Source organism: Labrus mixtus, chromosome 2, assembly GCF_963584025.1.
Source record: "Labrus mixtus chromosome 2, fLabMix1.1, whole genome shotgun sequence".
NCBI lineage: Eukaryota > Metazoa > Chordata > Actinopteri > Labriformes > Labridae > Labrus > Labrus mixtus.
Window position 1 is genome coordinate 15,912,713 of NC_083613.1, and position 22,825 is coordinate 15,935,537.

Genomic DNA, 22,825 nt, shown 5'->3' on the forward strand with positions numbered 1-22,825 from the left:
CTTCATATTTCGCTTGTTTCTCTCACAGAGGTGTGCGAGGTGGACTGCGGCAACCACGGCGTCTGCTACGGCGGTGTGTGTCGTTGTGAGGAGGGCTGGACGGGAACCTTGTGCGACCAGAAGGCCTGTCACCCGATGTGCAGCAAGAACGGTGTTTGCAAGGAGGGCAAGTGTGAGTGTGACCAGGGCTGGACCGGAGAGCACTGCAATATCGGTGAGTGGATCACACACACACACACACACACACACACACACTCACAAAGACAGTACAGGGGGGAAAAAGAGCATCTGAACATGGAAGTTATCACTCCACATGCAAGTGTTTAACCAAATCTTTGTCACTGGTGTCCCTAACTTTCTTTTGATGTCTGGAAAATCATTACTATTCTTTGTGCAAACTGACTCTGTTTTTGTTTGCCAAGTTGTGTTGCAGAATCAGGCATGACGTCATGATTTACCTCCTTAATGGTTTGGAGAATTTGCAGGAGCTTCCTTAAACCTGAAAAAAAAAAAAAAAAAGTAATGTTAGCCATGACATTTAAATGTAGTCTCTCTTTTCTTCATTTGTTCTACCAGAAGAAGATTAGCACAATGTTGCTGCTCATTAAATGGATGTCCATGTTTGTGTAGGATTCTGCTGTGGTTCAATAAAAACTGAAGCGACTTTAGTGGTGCAGGTGGAAATGAAGGTTGTAAAAAAACATAATTATCTGTTAGAATGTATTTTGGTTGGCCATCGCTCGGAGAAATACACTCAACTTGTTTTTTTAGTACCTGAGGTTAGTGTAATAGGCCGTCTCAGTCTGCAGCTCGACAAAAAGCTGCGTCTCTTCAGGTCATTTCTGCCTCTAATTACTCCTGAAATCTCTTTAAACAATGAAACACTTCTTCTGCTTGTGAGAGGAATGAGGCAGAACTAAAACAGCAAAGTTGTAGCCATAAGACTGAAACATGTGATGGTGCCCAGCAGATCAGAGACAAAAGATAAAGTTGAAATATTAGCTCAATAATAGTGAATGAATTCAGGTGATTGTCTGATGAAAGCAACAAATAAACTTGGAAAAAGTCCTTATATGGAACAACGAGGGAAAGAGAAGAGGACTTAAGAGGGTAGATTATTGGAAAATCAGAGAGGAGTTGTAACAAGCACAGGTGTGTGGATAATCGAGGGATCAGGAAATGCAAACTGAAGCTACAGGAGGGATTAATCTTTCTCATGAAACAAGAAAAGTAATGCTACAACACAGAATGTTAAAAAAGACTGATATAAACACTACAGTAGATGCAGAGACGTGACACAAACAGATATGATAAATATATTTTATTATGTCAGCTTAAAGAGCTCCCTCTCCGCTCTGAGTCCGTCAGCTACACTCTGCTGAGCCCACACTGCAGAGCCCCACGTGGGCCAAGTCTGCTCTGATTGGTCGGCCTGTCGACTCTGCCGTAATTGGTCAGTCACTCAGCACGGTTCTCGGAAATGTCCCGCCTCTTTTACCATATTGGGAATGCAGCCACTGGCTCCGTCCGAGGGGAGCAAAAACATTAGCACCTTAGCACTACTGTGCTACCACAGGCTACGGCATATTGTGGGCGTGCTACAGAAGTTAACAGGCATACAACATGAGCTGCTGGGTTTGCCACAACGAGCCAATGGGCTTAGATCAGTGATATCACACTGACAATGACGTCGGACTGAGAAATTTTTATCGAGGGGGGCTAGAACCGAGTACTAATGCTACAGCTAGCAGGAGGACGTAGGAGAAGCTGCGTTTCCGCGGACTTTGAATTTTTGCACATAGATGTGACTAAACATGCACAGGACACTTGGAAAACACACTAAAGGGCATATAAAACCAGAAGAAGCATAATATGGGACCTTTAAAACTCAAACAGAGTTAAGAGAAAAGAAAGTACACCTTTTTGGGGCTGAACTTACGTCACAGTTTCCTCAATCGATTCGGATTTGGCTGAATCCAAAGATACAAAAATGCTAAATGTCTAACAGGCAAACAGAAGCTCACAGAAGCTCAGCATTCAGCCATCAAAACTTGAAAAGACAAAAAGCCGTTTTTTTATTGTAAAACTGCCTTGTTACTAGTTTTAAATAATATGTTGTTTTTTTTATGAGAGGGAAATATCTTAGCCTTTAAGAAAATTAAAGACCTGACGAAATCCTTACAGTCCATTAAAACGAGCTAAATCTCTAACAACAAGCTAGCAGCAGCATCCCAGCCTGCAGCTCCGCTCCGACTATGTAAATGAAAAGGTGTTTGTTTTTTCTCTTACATGAAAGTGCTATATTCAGTGTTCTCTCCTGGTTTTAATTACCAGCTTTATTTGTTTTTGAGTATTGGCGTCCTCTGTGGATAATCAGGCTCATGTTTAAAACATTGGGTGATAACTCGTTTTGTTACGCTTACAGCCTTCAATGTTGTTACTTCCGATTTGCTTTGTTCACAATCATACAGCTAAATACATTTTAATATGTTCAACCAACAAAATATCAGACAACTCGTGGTCTTCTCAGCTGCTGATTCCAATCATTAACTATTAAAGGCCAGCCCCGTATTCCTGCAGAACACAGGTTACATTTTCCAAAGGCAACATGGATGAACCCAATACACACAGTACATATAGTATACATCTACGTAGATACATTGCTTTATGCATATTTTGTATAATTTACCTGGACTGTTTCTTCATTTAAAACAGATCAAACCTCTTAGGGAGCACTCTTGTTTTCTGTTGATGCATCAAGTTTTCCACGTTTTATTATTTGCAGCCCTGACAGTGGTAATGTGATTTTTTGAGTGAGAATCTGTGGCGAGTGTAGAAACCTTGTCCTGTTGTGTTGTGATAGTCAAACAGGGAACCGCACACTGAGCAGCGGGGCCTTTGTGGCAGCTCCAGCTCTTCACCAAACCCCACACTTAAAAAGCTATTTGTTGTCAAACAGACAGACAGCTACAGTAACGCTGGGAAAGAGCGACAAATTGGCTCCAGTTATTGTCGGTTCTAAGCACACACATGGAAGGATGCACACACACACGCACACACACACACACACACACACGCACACACACGGAGAGGGATGCTGAGAGTAGTGAGATGAGGAGGAATCCAGTTAAAGTGCTCAGCCAACAAACAGTGTGTTTGTTTAGACGGAGAGGATTCATTTTCTTCTTCTGTCTCTAAACATCACATGAATGCCTCGTGTTGGAGTCCACTGGAAACTCTGACGTCACCGACCAGTCTGTTCCAAGTTCAATAATTGGATGTTTTTACATTTCAGCATGGAAAGAGCCGCGCTAAAGCCACAAGACACAAGACAATAATATTCATAACTGTTGGCTTGTGTAGCCTGAGATTCTGTTTGGTCTTTGTTTGCTTCTGAATCTTTTCTTACCTGCTGAATCCGTTTCGGCCTGTGTATCCGGACTAAACACTTTCTTTCTATCTACCTTTTCTTCTGTACTTTTCTTTCCTTCTTAAAGCTCACAACCCGGACATTAGAGTAAAAGGTACTGTACTCTTTTCCTCTTCTTCCCCTCATCACCAGCTTTTCCTCTCCCTCCCTCCCTCCTCTGCTTTTGATTTCTTCCTGTGTTAACGAGCTGTGGCTGAAGAGGATGGCGACTTTGATTTGAATCATTTATGAAGAAGGATTTTGTTTTAGATATCTGGTTTTGTTTCCTTCTCCTCCCCTCCATCCTTTTGCCATCTCTGATAACATGCATCATTACTGTGGCTTCCAACATTTACAGGCTTTGTGTCTGTATCTTTTGCAGAAAAATGAACTTTAACCACTTATTTTTACGATTCATTTGATTTCCCCGTCAGGTCCTACATTTGGTTGTTTTGAGAAAGTATACAATTAGAATTATAATTGTCTTCACTGCTTGTTTTCAATGACTTATGATGTATTTCTCTTCTGTTTGTTGTCTGTTGTCCTCCGAGGTTGTTTCAGTGTTTAAGACTTTGATCGGTTTCCCTTTTTCATGATCACTAACAGCGACAGGGCCAACTTTCATTTGTCTAAAAACCCTTTAGTGGATTAACAGTGCGTGTTTAGTGTTGTTTACCATGATAGAAGTTACAAAAACAATACAGTTTCATTCGTCCTGATTGTTTCACGGGTCCTGGACTTTCGTCCAATGTTCAACTCCCACGTGAAACCGACAGTCAATGTTTACATCTGTTGAGAAGTCAATGACAGTCAGCGTCTTTTTAAGCTACCAAGAGAATGTTTTGTATTACACCTGAATCCTTAAGTATCTTTTATCAGCTGTGAGGAGCTCTTTCTGTAGATAAACTGGTACGTCTTACATTTAGTCTTTGACGAGCCCTTAGTGGCAGTTTCTACAGGATCTGTGTGCGCCGCGGACGCACATCCTGTAGATCCTGTGGCGGTTTTGATAAGTGGGCAAAGCATGAAGCTAAAGTTAAACAACCAACAGCAATATGTCAGTCAACTGAATGTGTCCCAGAACAAACTCTAACCCAAGCATTAGAAGAAGTACATCAGTAGTACAGTATAGCCTATCAAAGGGGCGTCCCTGGTGTCAGCTGAGATGGAAAAAGAGCCGCGTTCATATCTGTACCAAAACCTTCCCCACATTCTGAGAAACTGTTCCCACATTTTACTACATTTACAAAACTGTTCCCACATTTTTCAAAACAGTACCTAGAGATGCGAATCAGCCGGCACGGATTGTAAACCATGTAAAGGATTTTAAAACGGAAAGTTAAGATGGACACATAGCTCAGCTGACTCCAGCACCGGTTTGCAGCAGCAATGCATTAGTTCAGACATAATCTAGTTTGAACATAATTTTGACCTGATGACAGAGTTCACGCTTTACTTTCTACTGAGGTGTTGCACCAGCTGAAATAGTTCTAACGTTGTCATGAATTATAACTTCAGTCTTACACCTACAGTACCTCCTCGTAGGTGTAAAGTCCTCCATTAAATACGGTTGCTAAATAGATTTTACCACTACATGTCACTGCTGTTATTTCACACACGCTGTAGATTAAGGTTGCAGCTGTGCTTTATAATACTTGAAATACATTTTCGTCGCTGTTTTTGGATTTCCCGACAGTTAATCAAAGCTAATGGGGGACATTTAGTTCACGAGAGGTAGCACTGTGATAAACACGGCATTAAAAAAATGATTTTCACTGATTGGCTGCAGGAGGTAAAAACGTGTGTTTCAATATTTTGGTTAGTTTTTACCTTGCACTCTACCAATTAAGATTGACCCTACATCTCTGTGGTGCAACTAAATAATGACACACAGGAAGTTAGGACTGAACTAGACTCAAGTAGAGTGTGGACCCATAAGACAAACCATGCACTCAGCTGGTGCAGCAGGCCACAGGGGGCCTCCGTACCTAAAACAATGTTTGCAATAATCATATGTATTATTCTCTATAAAGGTTTGGTATTGACAAAAACATCATCCTGTCTCTGATTAGATGATAACTTAGAATCTATTCTTGTTGATTTTGAAAACCTTTTATGTTTTTTGTTTTCGTTTCTTTCTCGGTTGCCTTTTGTCCTCTCCCCCTCGTGTGTGATTTCAATGTGAATGAAGACAAATTGAATGAACTGCTCGTTTTGTACCCTGTGAAGGCTCTCCTGCAGTGTTATTGCACTCCCTTGATCCCATCTCTGTTCTTCCTCTCCTCCTCCTCCTCCTCCTCCTCCTCTTCCTTTGGCTGCCATTTCCATCTGTCCATCACAGAGAGTATATTTGGCAGTGCTGCTTTTGTTTCGATTTACTTTTTTTCCCTAATTTTCCTCCCTCTCTCCCTCGTGCCCTCTCCTATTCTCAGGATATAAAGGTAATTCATACCAAAGACTCAATAAAGGCCTTTCTGTCCCAAAATACAACCACTTCACACTTTCCTTTTTGACTTCCTTTGGTTCTGATTTATTCCATTTGGTGTCACTTCTCCTGTCTGCTCCTTTTTTTTTACTTTCAGTCTTTATAAACTCTCGCTTTATCTGTTTTTTTTATTTTTTTTTATGGTATTATTATTTTATACTTCTGTTCATTCTGAGGTATCAGTGTTGGGTTTGTTTCTTTCTGGTCACATCATTTTTAACCCTGTTTCTCACACACAAAAAAAAACACACATGAAGACACACACGACTCCATGTTTCGTCTTGCATCCACGAGCCTGATATATCTGTTTGTGTAATTTTAGCCAGCTGCTGTCCCCCTGTCCTCTGTCTATCTCCACTTTCCTGTCTTTCTCTATTCTCCATCTTTACATCCATCCCTCGTTCTGTCTCTCCAAACTGGGCTTTGCTTGGGTCTGATATTCACTGTTTATTGATCGGTCTATCTGATTGTCTACTCTGTGATCGGGGAATGTCAAGCAGAGGCAGAAAGTATAGCCTTCGGAGGCATGTCGTCCAAAGCACCCTGTCCTCCCTATACTTTGTGCACTGTGTATCTGTCTACCTGTTGTGTTTTCACATGGATTCTACCTGTGATTTGGTTTGATTTCCACCGACTAGCACGCCAACACTTAAAGAAATTATTCATCCAAAGCAGAAAAACACGTTTGTCAGATTTGGTTCGACTCTATTTTGTTAGAAAACTTTGACATTTTAACTTTCTACAAATATTTAGCTTCTACAGAAGCCCTAAGCGGTCATGCATCCATAGGTTTGAGCATACTCCATTTTCCAGTGATGATGAGTCATTTCTGGTTGTTTTTTCTCTCAATCTCTGAGTTATTTATCTCAGGTTAACAAAGCTTGTTTTCCCAGGAAAACGGGATGATTTTCTGATGATCTAGAAAATAAAAACAACACGCTGGTCGCTTTAATGATTGATTTTTGTTTTGTGCCACATGGGGCCTCCGTACCTTTCTAAACTTGGGGTCTTGAGCAAAAACAGATTGTTTGCCATTAGCAAATCTATTATTCTCTATCCAAATAGTTTGGTTTAGATCACAGAATCATCCAGTCTTTGATTAGATGATAATTTCTTACTTTAGAATCCACTGGTTTTTTTTTCAAGATCTCCATTTATTCATCTCGTATCCTCAAAGTTGCAAAAGCACAAAACAGAAATCAACCATTACAGCGACCAGCATGTTGTTTTGTTTCCTAGATCACCAGAATTGTTTCCAGTTTTCCCGGGAAAACCAGCTTTGTTAACCGGCAATAAATAACTAGATATTGAGACAAACACAACCATAAATGACTCATCATCACTGGAAAGTGGAGTACGTAAAATCAAAGGATGCATGTCCACTTAGGGCTTCCGTAGATTTCCGTTTTGTTTTTGCTCGTTTGCCTCTACACCTGTTTTTCATCATCTGATTTTGATCAAATAACATGTTTCTTCCTTATTGATGAAAACTATTCTCTTGAATCAATTTCTAACTGCAGCACACAGTGAACTTTGTCCATGGTTCATGTGAAACTACAACATCAGTGCATTTCACCTGAGGCTGACTGTCTGTCTGTCTGTCAGTCTGTGTCTCTCTTACACGTGGATTAATGTTTCGACCTGTTTTATTTGTCGATCGATCTGTCTTTCAGTCTGTCAGTCCATCTGTAGGAGAAAGCTTCATCACTCAGGGCTGTCACACACATTAGGCTTCAACCAATGCGTCTCTTTGAAGTGTTTCTGAAGGTGTTTTTGGACTGAAGCTGCTGACAGTGAGTGTTTTCTGCTGACATGACAAAGGTTCAAATTTAATGCCAAAAAGAAGCGCAGAGTGTTTCCTTGAACCTTGTGAAAAAGCCTTTAAAAAAGTGTTGAGACTTTGCTGGGACAGTCGAACTCAAGTAAACTGCAGGATTTTTCTCTTTAGAGTGGTATGATCCATTTCACTAAAAACTACAAATCCCACTCTTGCATCCAGCAAATTGCTCTGTGGATGGAAAGTATAGCAGCCACTTGAGTTACGAGAACATCAAATCAACTGAAGAGACAGCACACAATGTGTACGAGTCTGTAGCACAGCCTGAGTTTCCACTGGTCCTCGGTCAGAAAACAGTCCTAAACCAAAACATTTTTTTTTACAGAGAAAGCATACATGTTTATTGGAATGAATGAATGAAGCCTTTATTGCCCCTAGAGGAATTTGTCTTGCACCGTAGAGCATAAAATCATAAATGACAAAAGACGTCAACAAAGAAACAGGACAGCACATAAAACTTTTTTTTTTTTTTTTTTTTAAATCCTTAGAAATAAACCATGAAAACAAGAAAAAGAATGTCAATCAATGTCAGCAAGTTCAATACAGTGCAGAGTGTTGAATTCAGACTAATAAGCCAATAAATGCTCCATGGTACAAAACTTTTGAGAAACAGATAAACTTACCCTAACCTGACAGTCCATTTCTTAAATTTATTGTCATATCGAAGTGTTGGTTCATTATTAAAACTCTTTTTGCATCAACACTACAAGCCTACAACTATTTCTCTCCACCCTTTTTTTCGAGGCTGAACCTAGATTGTATTATGTGTTGTTATTTTGTCAGATGTGTTATCTGAGAGAGAGCTTCAGTGTGGCGTAGGAGGATTTCCCTCAGCTGTGTGAAACCTGCAGTGAACCTGCATCATGCCTGCAGGGGCTGCCAGATCACCTTCGAGCTGTTTCTGACGTTCACTGGAGATTCACCGTCCCATGATGCTCTCCTTCTGTTTCACAGGCTTTTCCAAGTTTAAAGGGAAACACTGAGCATGTTGTTGTTTTGGCATTAAATTCTTCAATGTAAAAGCAATATTGATTCCTTCTGAGCTCCTTCTGAGCTCCTTCTGTCAGAAGCTTTAGAACAAAACTATTCTAAACCTGTGCGTTGGTTGAAGCCTATTTCACACCCTGACAGCCAGCCGTGACCCCTCCCTCCCACCTACTCTGCTCTAACTTTTCTAACCGTCTGTCTGTCCCCTGTCTCAGAGGGTTGTCCAGGTCTCTGCAACAACAATGGTCGCTGCACCCTGGAGGCTAGTGGCTGGCACTGCATCTGCCAATCAGGATGGAGAGGGGCCGGGTGTCACGTAGCCATGGAAACGCTTTGCACGGACGGCAAGGACAATGAAGGAGGTTAGTTGAATTGTATATGTTGCATCCCAAGAAGTCAGGGAAATCTAAACACTGATTTGCTTTTGCTGGTGTTGACATTTTTTGGACTCATGAATATGCAAGTGACGCAAATTTCATATAACTTACCTCGTTCTTGGTTAGCTTGCATCTCCCACTTTAAGTTTTGTGCTTGCAATCGATTACCTTTTTTTTTCTTTTGAAAAAGAGGAAAATGTACTTCCTGTTTAGCCTGAACACAGCTTCAGGAGAACTTCATTTGATGGTTGCATATACGTAGTGATGAATGGCCATATCAACATATAAACTTTCCCCCTACAAACATTGGTTCGAGTCCAATGCATTGGATTTGGTCAAGCATCATAACTTCACAAACTTCATGTATGTAACAAAATAGCACACTTATTTGAACCCAGGTATTTTGTCTTACACAAAACCAAAAGATTTGTTGCCTAACTTACTCAGACTGCGACCGTTTCACAATGTTAACCAAGTGTTCCATGTTTGTCCTGTACCTTGCTATGAAGTACATACCCCATGTACAATTTAGATTCAAGCAACAAAATCAGTTCTTCTAAGATAATGAAGACAGCCAATGTTTTTTTAAGTGTGGCAGCCTTTTCAGTCTTCTACTTCTTATAAACCTTTACTCAGGTTTTACCAGGTTCAAGGAAGCCTAATCTTAAGTGTTTGTTTACATTATCTTTAATTATAAAATTCTAAACAATATGTTCAGCCAGCTAATGTTACAAACTCATAAGTATCTTTATCATTTTCAGCTCCAAACATCAATTACCTCAAGGCTCCATGAATGACTTTTTAAAAGGAATGGAACCTACCGTGTATAAAATGCAAGCTTCACTTTTTTTGTACCTGCAGCAGGTGTTTAACTAAATCCATTCAAGCTGCTGCTCGTCAGCTGCCAGAGGAAGGCAGAAAATGTAGCCTTAACCTTAATGAGGCAGTGAAGTGAAAAGGCTGCTGAACAACAGTCAGAGTTTAGATGGAGGTAAATCACTGGCAATTTTTAGAAGGCAGATACTGTGGAGGAAGAGAAAGGTACAGCAGAAAAATATAAATCAAAAAGTGTAATACTTTAGAAGTGAATAAAAGCCTGGAAATAGTATTTATAAAAACTCTGTATTTAAAGCACTGCTATCAGAAGTTTATGTCTACATTGAGTGACAAACCTAAACCAGGACCAGCAGCAGAGCAACTGTGGGAATGAAAAATATTTAAATATCCCTGGAATTAAAATGTTTGTTACGACAGAATCTACACATTACGACAGAATTAATCAGATTTGAACAAAAAGAAATTCCAACAACTTCGAACAATTAAAATGAAAAAACATTTCCCAATTCAGAATAAACGTCACCTCATGATATGAAAAATAATCAGTGGGTTTACAAAAACACTTCAGCTGTCAACACTTCAGGGTCAATTCTAGCTAACTAGCATCTGCAGCTAACATTACCCCAAGGAACAAAACAGAAGCTGATTGACTTTTGTGGCCAGCCCCAAGTGGACACTAGAGGAACTACAGTTTTAGCACTTCTGCGTTGACTTTCAACACTGGAGGTTGCCAAGGTCCTGCCCGCCCACATTTACAATAAGCATCCTTGTTGCTAGAAGAAGCAACACATGAACTGCTCCAGCTACATCATCAACTCTCCCTCATTTTTGTGCATTAGAGAAGTAGAACAGTTCAATTTAACGGATTAGCTTTAAACCACTAAGATGCACAAACCGTGACAGATTAACACATAACGCAGTGAAGGCCAAAGGCCAGTTCTACGTGTACAGGTATATATGAGCCATTTTCCAAATTTTTTTTTTTTTTTTGGTTAATTATTTTAACAACTTTTACTTCACAAATGTGAATATTTTATACATTTCAAATCATCAGGAAATGAATGAATAATCATGAAAAGAAAGAAAGGAAAGAAGACACAGGACTCAGGGCAAGTGTGTGTGTGTGTGTGTGTGTGTGTGTGTGTGTGTGTGTGTGTGTGTGTGAGAGAGAGAAAGAGTGAGTGTGTGTGTGTGTGTGTGTGTGTGTGTGTGTGTGTGTGTGTGTGTGTGTGTAACGGTAGTCCCCTGTGCCTGCTCACCAGATGTACAACTGGCTTTCATAAACTAACAGGGATAAATAGCAGCCAGTATATTATTACATAGCCTTACATACCTCCTTCATCCTTCTATCTCTCCATCTGTCTTCCCTCCTCTCCTCTCCTTATCCCTCCTTTCCTTCCTAATCTCTCTTCTCTTTCTCTGTCATTGCATCCTCTGCTCTTCAATCCCCCCCGTCTCTCTGTCTTTATTATTCCTGCCTGCAGATGATAAACACAAACTGCAAAAATCTAGTACATAGCTCCAATTTTCCGTCATTCATCAATTCCTCCGATTTCTCCCAATCAAGAAAGAAAGGAATTTTTTTTTTTTTTTCCCTCTTTGATTTTCGTCAGTCTTTCCCCTCATGTTTATTCTTCAATTTACCACATCTTTCTGTTGGATAACCATTTTTAGCATTTTTACATAAAACACAACAATATCTAGTTTCTCCTCTGATTCCTCCCCCGTGAAGAGCGTACATTTATCCATCCTACAAATCAATCATTGTTAAAACATGAAAGGATAAGCACATTAAACAGTTTAAGAAGTATGACAGCAAAACTTACCAAACTCTGACTTCTGTTTTATTGTTGTTTGTTAAAATATTTTTGTTTAATTAAAAAAAAAAGTTGCTTTAATTGTAATAATGGTGTTTTTTTTATTTTTTATTAATCCAAACTACTTCAACATTCAAGACCATTTTAGCTGTCGAATAATACTAGTACTTAATAAATATAATTTAACATATCATTTCTATACGGACAGTATGTAAATACCGCCAGCAGGGGGCTCTCAATCAAAACAAAACAAAAGATGATGTTGAGGCTGGCGGGGAATCATGGGAGTGATTCTCTGTCTGCTGCTACACCTCTCGATGAAAACAAACTTGAGTTGACCATAGTCAAGTCGAACGGGTGAAAGTGACCTGAGGAAGAGAATATGTTTTAAGTATAATTTACATGATGTTTTTTTTATCACAGCAGCACATACAGCAACAGAAGCAGTTCCCGCTTCCTTATGCAGCCATTTTTGACGTAACATCCAGTGTTTCCACGGCAACGATAAACATGTCACGTCTTTCATGGCGTGTCTTTTATAGAATTTAAATTATAATACCATACTCCAGCCTTTCAGGATGATAATAACTGTGTTTGTGTGTTGTAGACGGGCTGGCGGACTGTATGGATCCAGACTGCTGCCTGCAGCCGTCCTGTCAGAACCAGCAGTACTGCAAAGGATCACCTGACCCCGGGGAGGTGCTCAGCCTATCCCCGTCCTCGCTGGCTCCTCAACAGGTATAAAAACATAAATAGAAATAAAGTCAACTTTGAACCATCCCTGGTAAAAACTACTTCAAAATAAATGTTGTGAGGAAGCAGCGTTTGTCTTTACATTTTTAAATTGTATTTTTCTCAGGCTGCTCGGTCTTTCTACCAGCGTATTCACTTCCTGCTGGGTCCTGAATCCACTCAGGTCGTCACTGAGGAGAGTCCCTTCAATAAAAGGTAAGCAGGGTGTCCATAGCAACACCTGTGTGGGCTGTAGTGAGTGTGTGTCACATCATTAGAGATACCTTATTGGAAATACATCGGTTTACTGTCGTGCAATTGGAGCAAAAAGGCAAATATACAAAACCTGTTGCAGTACCTTTCCTACCTTTCTGATATGTTTCTAGATATTTAGGGAAGGATATTGCTGGACAGTTTTAATTGGGAAAAAAAATGTTCACTCAGCTGCAGAATAGAAAATAAGAGAAGGAAAAGTTAGGAAAAAGTGATTTAGAAAATCTTTAAAAAAGTCGAATAACTTCAGAGACCGTGTGGTTTAGATGGTGAGTGAAATATTAAAACCATCAGGAATGAGGTCCAAAGCCAGGAAAGAGGATAAACTTCATATTTTATCATGTAAGTAATGTTTCCTTCAGCAGGGAGGACGACGCCTGAGATAGATTTCCGCTGTTTCTGGCTTCTGTTACGTGCCGTATAGAAAGGCTTTCCATACACAGAGAGGGCGGAGAAAATGACTTCCTGTTCTTCTATACGAACCCTGTCGTTTTTCATCGCAGTGGGATCAGGGATAAAGTGTGTCGTCTCTTTGTTTTCTTTCTCTAGTTGTGATAGTCATAATGTTGGAGCCTGCAGGTCAGAGCTTAGCCTGCTTTAGTCTGCGGTTAGATTAGCAGCTGCAGCTTTCTGTCTGCTCCAATAGCAACCAAAAGATGGAGCGAGGCGAAGATCTTGATACGGAGAAGTCTGCTTTTTCACCCTCTCGCAGAAAACCCATTTCTGCCTGACTGTGCCTCAGACATGCCATTCATTTAGTATGATAATAGAGAGGGAGAAGGTGGCGGTAGTGAAAGGCAGAGCGAGCGACTGGAAAGAAACATGACGGCAATTCTGCTTGGCCATTTTTCTGTGATTGTCACATTTTTTCTGCGAGCCTGAATGTTTCATAGGAGCAGAGGGCCACAACCCGCTCATAAAAACGTCCCGTATTTCCATAATGGAACCCGCCCTGCAACCTCATAATAAAAATGTTTTATTAGGCCTCAAAACAGCATTGTGTGTTTGTGAAGGTGTGGTTTGTGTGCATGTGTGAGACATTGAAGAGTGTGTGAAAGTGTCACTATTAAAATACAAGGGCATTATGTTTTAATTTCACCTTGAGCTCACAGTGACAAACTTATAACACGCTGTACTTACAGAAGATACATCCGTTACACAGCAGGACAGAGCGACCAATCACACAGGTGGACAGAAGGAAGTTAAATGAGAAACAAAGGGACAGGACAGCAAAGAATTTAAACAGAATATGAACATAAACACTCTGGGCGGTTCGGCTGAAATAAACTGGAGTCCGTTTTGCCAAGTTAGTGCAGTTTGTTTGTGTTGGTGTGAAGCCGTCATTTGAACCCTGGTGCGGACCAGACCACCATAACGAGACTACTTGAAAAGGTGGGTCTCTGTCAGACTCTGGTGTGGTTTGTTTGATGACTTTGTAAGTCACGACAGGCAGGTCATGGTTCAGGAGGATTAATGTGCGCCTTCTCCTGAACTGTCTTGATACTGTAAGCACATTCAGCAACTCCAGTGCATCAACGTATTGTTTTCGAGCTGCAGTTGCGCCTCATTTTCAAAATGTATCGTTTGACTACAGTGATTACTGCAAACAATATAAAAACAGACCAGAGCCGACATAAATCTGGATAGTTGTTTTTCCATTTTTCCATTCTTTGGAGCAGCCACAGCCGGGCAGGCGTCAACTAGTCTTTGTCCACTTTCAGGATCCTTTCCTTTAAGAAACTCCAAGCATTTTCTTTGCACATCACACATTTTTGTCCACTTGTAAAAGTCCCTGTGTGAACACAGACCAAACTTGAGGTAGTTATTCAACAATGTGACAATTTGGTCAACGATTCAGACCAGAGCAAACGAACTGTAGGTGTGAAAACGCCCTAAAATTAGTGAAACACAGAGCTTAAGAAGGACAATACACGTCTCTCAATACAGTAAGACAGGTGAGCTGTTTACAGATAGAGACACAACACAAGCATGATGAAGAGGGCCTGAACTCCACTGAAACATGCAGCTTTATCGCAGACATTGTTTAAATTATTTTAGCTTTTAGCAGGTTATTAAAAAAAGAAGAGAAGAAGCACCAAGTCACAAACAGTCCAGTTCAGTTGGATGAATTCATGGTTGTACATTTTAAATATGATTATTTCTTTAGTGAATGATGCATAATGTAAAAGCAGCTTTAATATAAAGAACATCTTCGCTATCCCTCTCTGTCTGCAGCCTGGTGTCCATAATTCGAGGTCAGGTGTTGACGGCAGACGGGACGCCTCTGATCGGAGTCAACGTGACGTTTGTTCACTATCCTGAACACGGATACACAGTGACACGCAAGGACGGCATGTATGTATCCATTTATATTTACCACCCTCCGTTTCATCTTTCTATGGTGTCAAAGGAAGGCCGTACGAGGATTAATCTGTTCTCAAGCAGACAGCTGGATTTCTCACACTTTACAGTCAATATTTACGGTTTTTGTTTGTTTTGTTCTGCAGGTTCGACCTCCTCGCCAACGGTGGAGCGTCCCTCACGTTGAGTTTCGAGCGCGCTCCGTTCCTCACCCAGTACAGGACCGTGTGGGTGCCGTGGAACGTCTTCTACGTGATGGACACGCTGGTCATGAAGAAGGTGAGCGAGCGCTGACCTGATCTCTGACAGACACAAACACACGCACTCTCTCATAAGTCAGGATTTAAACGTCTAAACCTCCCGTCATGTGTTTCAGGAGGAGAACGACATCCCGAGCTGCGACCTGAGCGGATTCATCAGACCGAGTCCCGTCATCGTCGCTTCTCCTCTGTCCACATTCTTCAGAAGTTCACCTGAGGACGGACCCATCATCCCTGAAACACAGGTAACGCCTCACAGGAGGACCGAGGGACTAGCAGCATTAATGATATTTACTCTGCTATTCAAGACCAGATCTCCACCAGTCTCTGAATCATTTATATTTCACACCTTTGTTAGCATCCTAACACGCTCTCCTGTAACAGTTGTTTCTTGGTAACAGCTGAGCACAAACACACACACACACACACACACACACACACACACACACACATTGTGTCTTTCTCAAACCTTCCCAACTCACAGAGGAAAATCCTTTTGAAGTTTCCCGTCGAAACAGGAACTTTTATAACAATGGTTTCCTGTCAAGTAAGAACAAATAATAAATTGTCTACACAAACAACCATGAGGCAGACATTACAATCACTCCACATAAAGACAAAAAAACACTCCTAACTGTATTTCCCTTTTTTTGTGGAAACATTTCAATGTGTTTTTTATCCTTACTTTGACAACAGTAAAATATACAAAACCTTACAATCAGATCAGATTACAAACCACTTTCAAGACTACATCCTGACTATAATGTGGAGGCGGCTGTGGTTCAGTGGTAGAGTCCATGACACATCGTACAAATGTGGATAATTACAGACATGATGTGCAGCGATTATGACTGAATTAAATATTACTCATACGGAAATCACAGTTTTTAAATAATGTCACAGTGTGATTGCACATCAGAATAAAGGCTGTCATTTTATGTACGTGGAGAATAAGATTGAGAAATAAATATGCATTCATAATATGTATGATTACATTTTTCATAGTACAGAAGATGGAGGTTTTTGAAGATCAGAGTAACTGTTAAACACACAAACAGGGATGGAGACAAACACATGCACACATGCAAAGTTACACAACTGGAATGGCATGGCTCAGGAGTGCTTGATTTTATAGGGAATAGTGGTACACACACACACACCTACATGCACACACACTCACACACACACACACACACACACACACACACACACACACCTACATGCACACACACACACACACACACACACACACACACACACACACACACACACACCTACATGCACACACTCACACACACACACACACACACACACACACACACACACACACACACACACACACACACACACACACCTACATGCACACACACTCACACACACACACACACACACACACACACACACACACACACACATGCACAGCCCCACCCTGTCCTGCCTCTGATTGCCTGTGAGCCTAATAACACGTTTCTGTTGGCAGGCAACTGAGGCTCATCACGGAGGAATGTTGTAATTGCATCCACATTACACTGTGTTATCTTTGTGTGTGTGTGTGTGTGTGTGTGTGTGTGTGTGTGTGTGTGTGTGTGTGTGTGTGTTTGTGTGTGTATGTTGCTTTTAAGAGAAGAAGGAGAAAGCGTTCTGTATGAAAGCAATGGAGATTGAGGGGAAAACAAAGAGAAGCAGAGGTGTGTCGGAGAGATTGTTTGCTCGTGTGTGTGTGTGTGTGTGTGTGTGTGTGTGTGTGTGTTTGTGTGTGTGTGTTTGTGTGTGCATGTGTGTGTTATATCGTCACATTGTGTTAAGCAGCCCACAGAGGAAAAGAAACAGATGACAGAACTCCATGTGTGTTTTTATATTTTTACAACCCTGAACCAGCGCTCCGTAATTATTTTTTATTTGACAAGCGTCTGTGTGTGTGTGTGTGTGTGTGTGCGTGTGTGTGTGTGTGTGTATGTGTGTGTGTGTGTGTGTGTGTGTGTGTGTGTGTGTGTGTGTGTGTGTGTGTGTGTGTGTGTGTGTGTGTGTGTGTGTGTGAGGTAAATGTGTGAGAGCTCAGATCTAAAGCAGCGTTTGGTGCGGCTGAGTCCATTAGAGAGCGGGGCAGAGGAGAGGGCAGTCTTAAAGGGGATTTAATGGATCTGTAATGAACACTAAATGTTCGGCTAATGAAAAGGCAATAGTGCAGTTGAAAAATATCACACTGAAATGGTCCAAATGGGTCATTCCCTGAGGGGACCCCTTTTCTTTAGATCCTCCCATTTCCTGTAGTCCAGCTCTTTATCAAAGGTCTCTTTTATCCTCTCATCTACTACACCCAGATTGGAAATGTAAAACATAGACCATATTTATTTTATGTTTCTTGTTTCTGGTGAGTCACAGTTTAACTTAGTGATAGTGATTTTAACAGAGGCTCCTCTCTGGATCACTTCAGAGGTATGAACCTGAAAAAACAATATATATATATTGTGATTTACTCACATTAACGGGTCTTATGTTTGCTGAGATAACAACATCAAGATGCAGATTAGTAAAACATCCAGCTTTGTCAGGTCTGTCCTCAAGAGGAGGAGAAAACAACTTGTTTATTTGTTGAGAGGAGGTCGGATCGATCATTTCTGCTGCTTTCAAGGGAGTCAGGAAATCTAAACGCTGATTGCTCTTCAAGTAGATTAATCCCTCCAGTGTAAATGTTTGATGTACAGCAGATTGTTAGCTGCTCTGACATGCAGATGTGTGCTTATAGAGGGAATAAATCATCTTCAGATTACATCTGACGGGAGCTGAGATGTCATTACGATGTCACTTCAGGCTGTTTCAAAGTCTGCTGATATGTGATTGGCCAATACAGTTCTGACTACAAACATACTACACAGAGAAACCAAAACTGTTCCCATACTAAAAATCCAAACGCCCTCTACAGATTCTTCACCTTTGTTTTACGTAGAATCGTAATAAGTGATTATGAGTCTGCCTGAGCGAGCTGTGATTTAGTCCAGGTCCCGTTGATCAAGTTCAACACCAAGGACACGTGCACAAACACACACTGTTCTTACGCCCCTCATAAATAATCTGCATACTTAAAGACACATGCTCGCCAATCCCTCCAGTCGTTTTATTCCTGTCGTCTCTCAGCGAGCAGAGGTGATGATGATTCTGAGCGTCGCTGGCGGTGAACAGTCAGCGGGGTTGCAGGTTTGAAGTTTAGAGACGATTCCTCACCATGAGTATCTAAAAGTTCAAGGAGGTGTCGACGTGCCGTGTGTGTGCGTGTGCACGTGTGTGTGTAAATCAGAGAGCCTGTCCTTCACCTGCAGATACACCTGATAAAATATGCAGATTAACCTTCATTCAAAGATGGCGCAGATTTAATTTATATTTCCACGGAGGCAGAGGGTTATAAAAACAATCTTTCAGCCATTTCGTTTATAACCGTATCACTTAGTGTAACTGTATAAATCTGCCTGTAAACACTCCAGTTGAAGGCCGTCATGATGTTAAATATGCACCCCGTTGTGGGCACAGATGGTTTGATGCTTGCTTTTCTCTTTCCGGAGCGTTCCTTCTGCAAACACGACTAGCAGGCGTATAAAGAAAGCTGCATGCTAATTAGCTGTCTGTTCCCCCTGAATATGAAGCTAAGCTACAAATCCGAGGACATAGAATCAGTATCAGGTGTTGATGAATTCTGTCTTTCCTTTTTTTTTTTTTTTTTTTTATTTCTCTGCAGGTTTTACAAGAAAAAACCTCAATCCCTGGCAGTGACCTGCATCTGATCTACCTGAGCTCCAGAGCTGCTGGGTATAAACCAGTCCTCAAAGTCACCATGACGCAGTCATCCATACCATTCAACCTGATGAAGGTGAGATTATGCAATGTGTACGGTGGCCCTGAGAGGACAAAGCATTGCTCCTTTACATAACACATGCAAACTAACACAACTGATCTGAAAATACATGTCCAGCACATTAAATTTAACAGTCTGCAAATAATTTTAATTTTTTTTTTACTTCAGCTTTACATCACTTGGTTGTGTTTTTCGTTGAAGCAGCAGGACTATTTTGACTCGCGGGCCACAATGGGTTCTAAAATTTGACAGAGGGGCCGGGCCAGGAACAGATGGATGGAGTGTTTGTGTGAACTAATATAAATTACATGTAAAAGCCATTACATGAAAGGATTTGGCCTTTAACAGCTAGCAAAGCATGAATATGCAAGGCTCATTGTACAAATTGATTTCCAAATGCATTCATTTAATTACACTCATTCATGTGTGAAAATATGTCCACAGCAAATGCAAAGTCACAAAGCCAGTTCTTGTCGCTTAGCTCAGGAAATTTGTCGGATTTCCCCATTAACTCCAAAAATCTCCTCTTTCAGCTCCCACACTCGTTGAAACACTTTGCCCAAACTTAACCAGCGGACACGAGAGTGGTACAGTAAGTCCTGATGATCCGCATCAGTTTTCTCCAGGAACGTAATAAACTGACAATGCTGAAGTCCCCTTGCTCGTATAAAGTTAACAAGTTTTACAACTGGATTCACAACATGATTAAGCTGCAATACAGACTTACGCAGAGATTCCTGATGGATGATGCAGTGAAGGAAAATAACATCCTGGTCAGGGTTTTCCTCTTTCACTTTATCCTGGATTCTTTTCAGCAGCCCAACATGTTTTCCAGTTAAATTTGACAATCCATCCGTTGTGACATTGGCAAGTTTACTCCAAGGTAGCTTCATTCTCTCGATGACAGCAGACACCTGGTTATACAAGTCCTCTCCTCACGTTTTTCCTTTCAGGGACTCCATGGTCAAAAACTCCTCTGTTATCTCAAAATTGTCATTAATCCCTCGGATAAAAATTAGGAGCTGAGCAGTGTCTTTCATCCAGCGCTAGTGAATATAACTTAAAGGACTCAGTCTTTTTGTTTAATTCGCTGGCTATATCTTCGTCAATCAGTTCCACATAGCGAGTCACAGTCCTGTGTGATAAACAGATTTTTTCAAACTGGCCTTGGCTCTCCAAGAGACCTGCTGTCTCTACCATGCATTCTTTTAAAAACTCGCCTTCGGAGAAAGGCTTGCTAGCCTTTGCTAATTTGAATGCCAGCAAAAAACTTGCCTTGATAGTTGACTTTTGAATCACAGTTTCTTGATGAAAAAAATGTTGCTGAGTCTGTAAATTAGCCTTCAACCTCTGAGCCGCAGCCGCCCGTTCTTGAGTGGACTGCTTGCTAGCGTAGTTAGCATGCTTCGTTGCAAAGTGACGGCTGATACTGTACTCTTTGAAAACTGCGACAGTTTCTTGGCATATCTGGCATACAGCCTTTGATCGGACTTCAGTGAAAAAATATTTAGTTGTCCACTCCGTATTAAACACTCGGCATTCACTGTCCACTTTTCTTTTCTTTGATCCGCTCATTTTTACAGAAGGGCTCATACGGGTTCATAGGGCAAAGCGAAAAAGTGAAGAAGGGAATAATACACCACACTCTGAAGTGCGCCATCTATTGGGGAAACGCGGGCATTACAGGGGAAAACGAACAAGGTTTAATTATAATAAAATTGTATTTAATAATAATATAATTTGGACAAGTTCGGCGGGCCGGATTAAAAAGCCCAACGGGCCGTATATGGCCCGCGGGCCGCAGTTTGCCCATGCCTGGCCTAGCCTGAACTCATTTAATGACTTTTGTGTCTGGTTGTGTTTTTCCAGGTTCACCTGATGGTGGCGGTAGTGGGTCGCCTTTTCCAGAAATGGTTTCCTGCTCAGCCGAATCTTTCCTACACCTTCATCTGGGACAAAACCGACGCCTACGGCCAACGAGTGTACGGACTGTCTGAGGCAGTTGGTGAGTTTTCTTTCAATAGTGATAACAAAAAATAACAAATTAGATGTTTTTAAATGAGCATTGTCGACCACTCTGAGTCTGTGAGAGCTCAGCTGACATATTGGTTTTTATATTTAAACTGTAAGCTGGAAATAATTTCACTCTATTCAGCTTCCTTGTGAATTTGTTTTGAAGTCCTTGGGGAACAAAGAAGGCTTCAATTGATTCTGCTTCACAGTTTTGTGTCAAACGTAAAAAATAAAAAAAACATAACACAAGGCTGAACACAGTTAATCTTGTTTTTCTGGGTCTATTCGACTTCAACAAATATAATTTTTCTTGGTCCTGATCGATGTTAAAAATAATAAAAATAAATCGAGATATGCTCTGTTAAAAGATTTTACAATGAATAAGTCAATTCTTAAATCCCATTGTTTAAGACATGCTTTTATGTAATGTGGTGGTCTTTTTATTGCCTTCAGTCTTCTATTTCATGCTTTTTATTTGATTTACCCCTTTCCTGTCCTCCTCCTTCATCATACTCCTGTCTTCTCTCTGCTGTCATACTTTGTCTTCTTCCTTTTACGCTTTACTGACTGGACCTTCATATTGTCTCGCTGTGTTTGGCCCTGTTTGGGTTTCTGTTGTTGTGTAGAACTCTACTTTTGTCCATCCGTCAAAACTGTCATTAAAGGTCTAATATGTAAGATATCTACTGAATATGATCAAAAAATGACCTTACTGTATCACCAGACATTAAGGAAACATGCTATGTTGAAGTGCTGGCTTCTCTTACAACAATGCAGCAGCCAGTATGTCCTCCTTCTAAGTTGTGTGGAATGGTCTGTTTTTGTTTTGACCAGAGAAGGTAGACTGATTTAAGGCACCTCCATACCGCCGTTTTGCCCCTCGGTTTGCCATGCAAACATCAAAACAACAGGTTTGAAAGCAGTAGACAAGTGGTTCAGATAGATCTGTTTCTACCCGATCTAAAATGCCTCTGCATGTTTCTAATAAGCTCCACGAGCAGAAACGTGGTTAAAATATTGGAGGTGCTTTTGAAAAATGGAGAGAGGTTAGAACACAGAAAGGTTTACAGATCGATGCAGAGTTGGCTAAACACTGAAGCTTCATTGTCTGCAACATGGCAACCTGCGTGCACATCAATTCTGGGGAGGAGGGGGCGGCTGGAAATTGCTCTTTCCAATTGAATTGAATTTGGAATGCAGTACCCATTTGAAACACTAGATGTCAGAGTTACACATTGCTCCTTTAATGTGTTTTATAATGAATGTTTTCACAGTTATTTTTTAGTATCAGGAGAACTTGCCGCTGTGGCGTTGTGTTTCCATCATCCCTGTAACTTTGTCCCTTGTTGTAACACAGAGTTGACAGTAAGAAGACACATTGGAAATAATCAAAATATAACTGTGTGAGAAAGTTTTAAATGTTTCAAATTTTAAATGAACTGCACTGACTCAGTTTTACAACACGTAGTGCAGTTATTGAGGAGAAAAAAAAGCCTCTCTTCTGCAGAGCACATACATAACGCTGCAGACAGCTGCGGCTGAGTTCAAATATGTTCAACATGAAAAGCTGTGACAGGGAAATAGCCTGAA

The 22,825-nt window shown here is 40.9% G+C and overlaps 1 protein-coding gene across 5 annotated transcripts in view; it reads left to right on the top strand.

The window, feature by feature from the left end:
• tenm3 (teneurin transmembrane protein 3) overlaps positions 1-22,825 on the top strand; it is a 318,509-nt gene that overhangs the window by 236,759 nt on the left and 58,925 nt on the right. For all 5 annotated transcript variants that reach the window (XM_061052965.1, XM_061052966.1, XM_061052967.1 and 2 more), the window contains 9 exons: positions 29-214; positions 8,934-9,080; positions 12,357-12,487; positions 12,609-12,697; positions 14,990-15,109; positions 15,262-15,394; positions 15,492-15,620; positions 19,106-19,237; positions 21,092-21,227. In XM_061052965.1, coding sequence (XP_060908948.1) covers positions 29-214; positions 8,934-9,080; positions 12,357-12,487; positions 12,609-12,697; positions 14,990-15,109; positions 15,262-15,394; positions 15,492-15,620; positions 19,106-19,237; positions 21,092-21,227 — 1,203 coding nt within the window. The remainder of the gene's footprint in view (positions 1-28; positions 215-8,933; positions 9,081-12,356; positions 12,488-12,608; positions 12,698-14,989; positions 15,110-15,261; positions 15,395-15,491; positions 15,621-19,105; positions 19,238-21,091; positions 21,228-22,825) is intronic.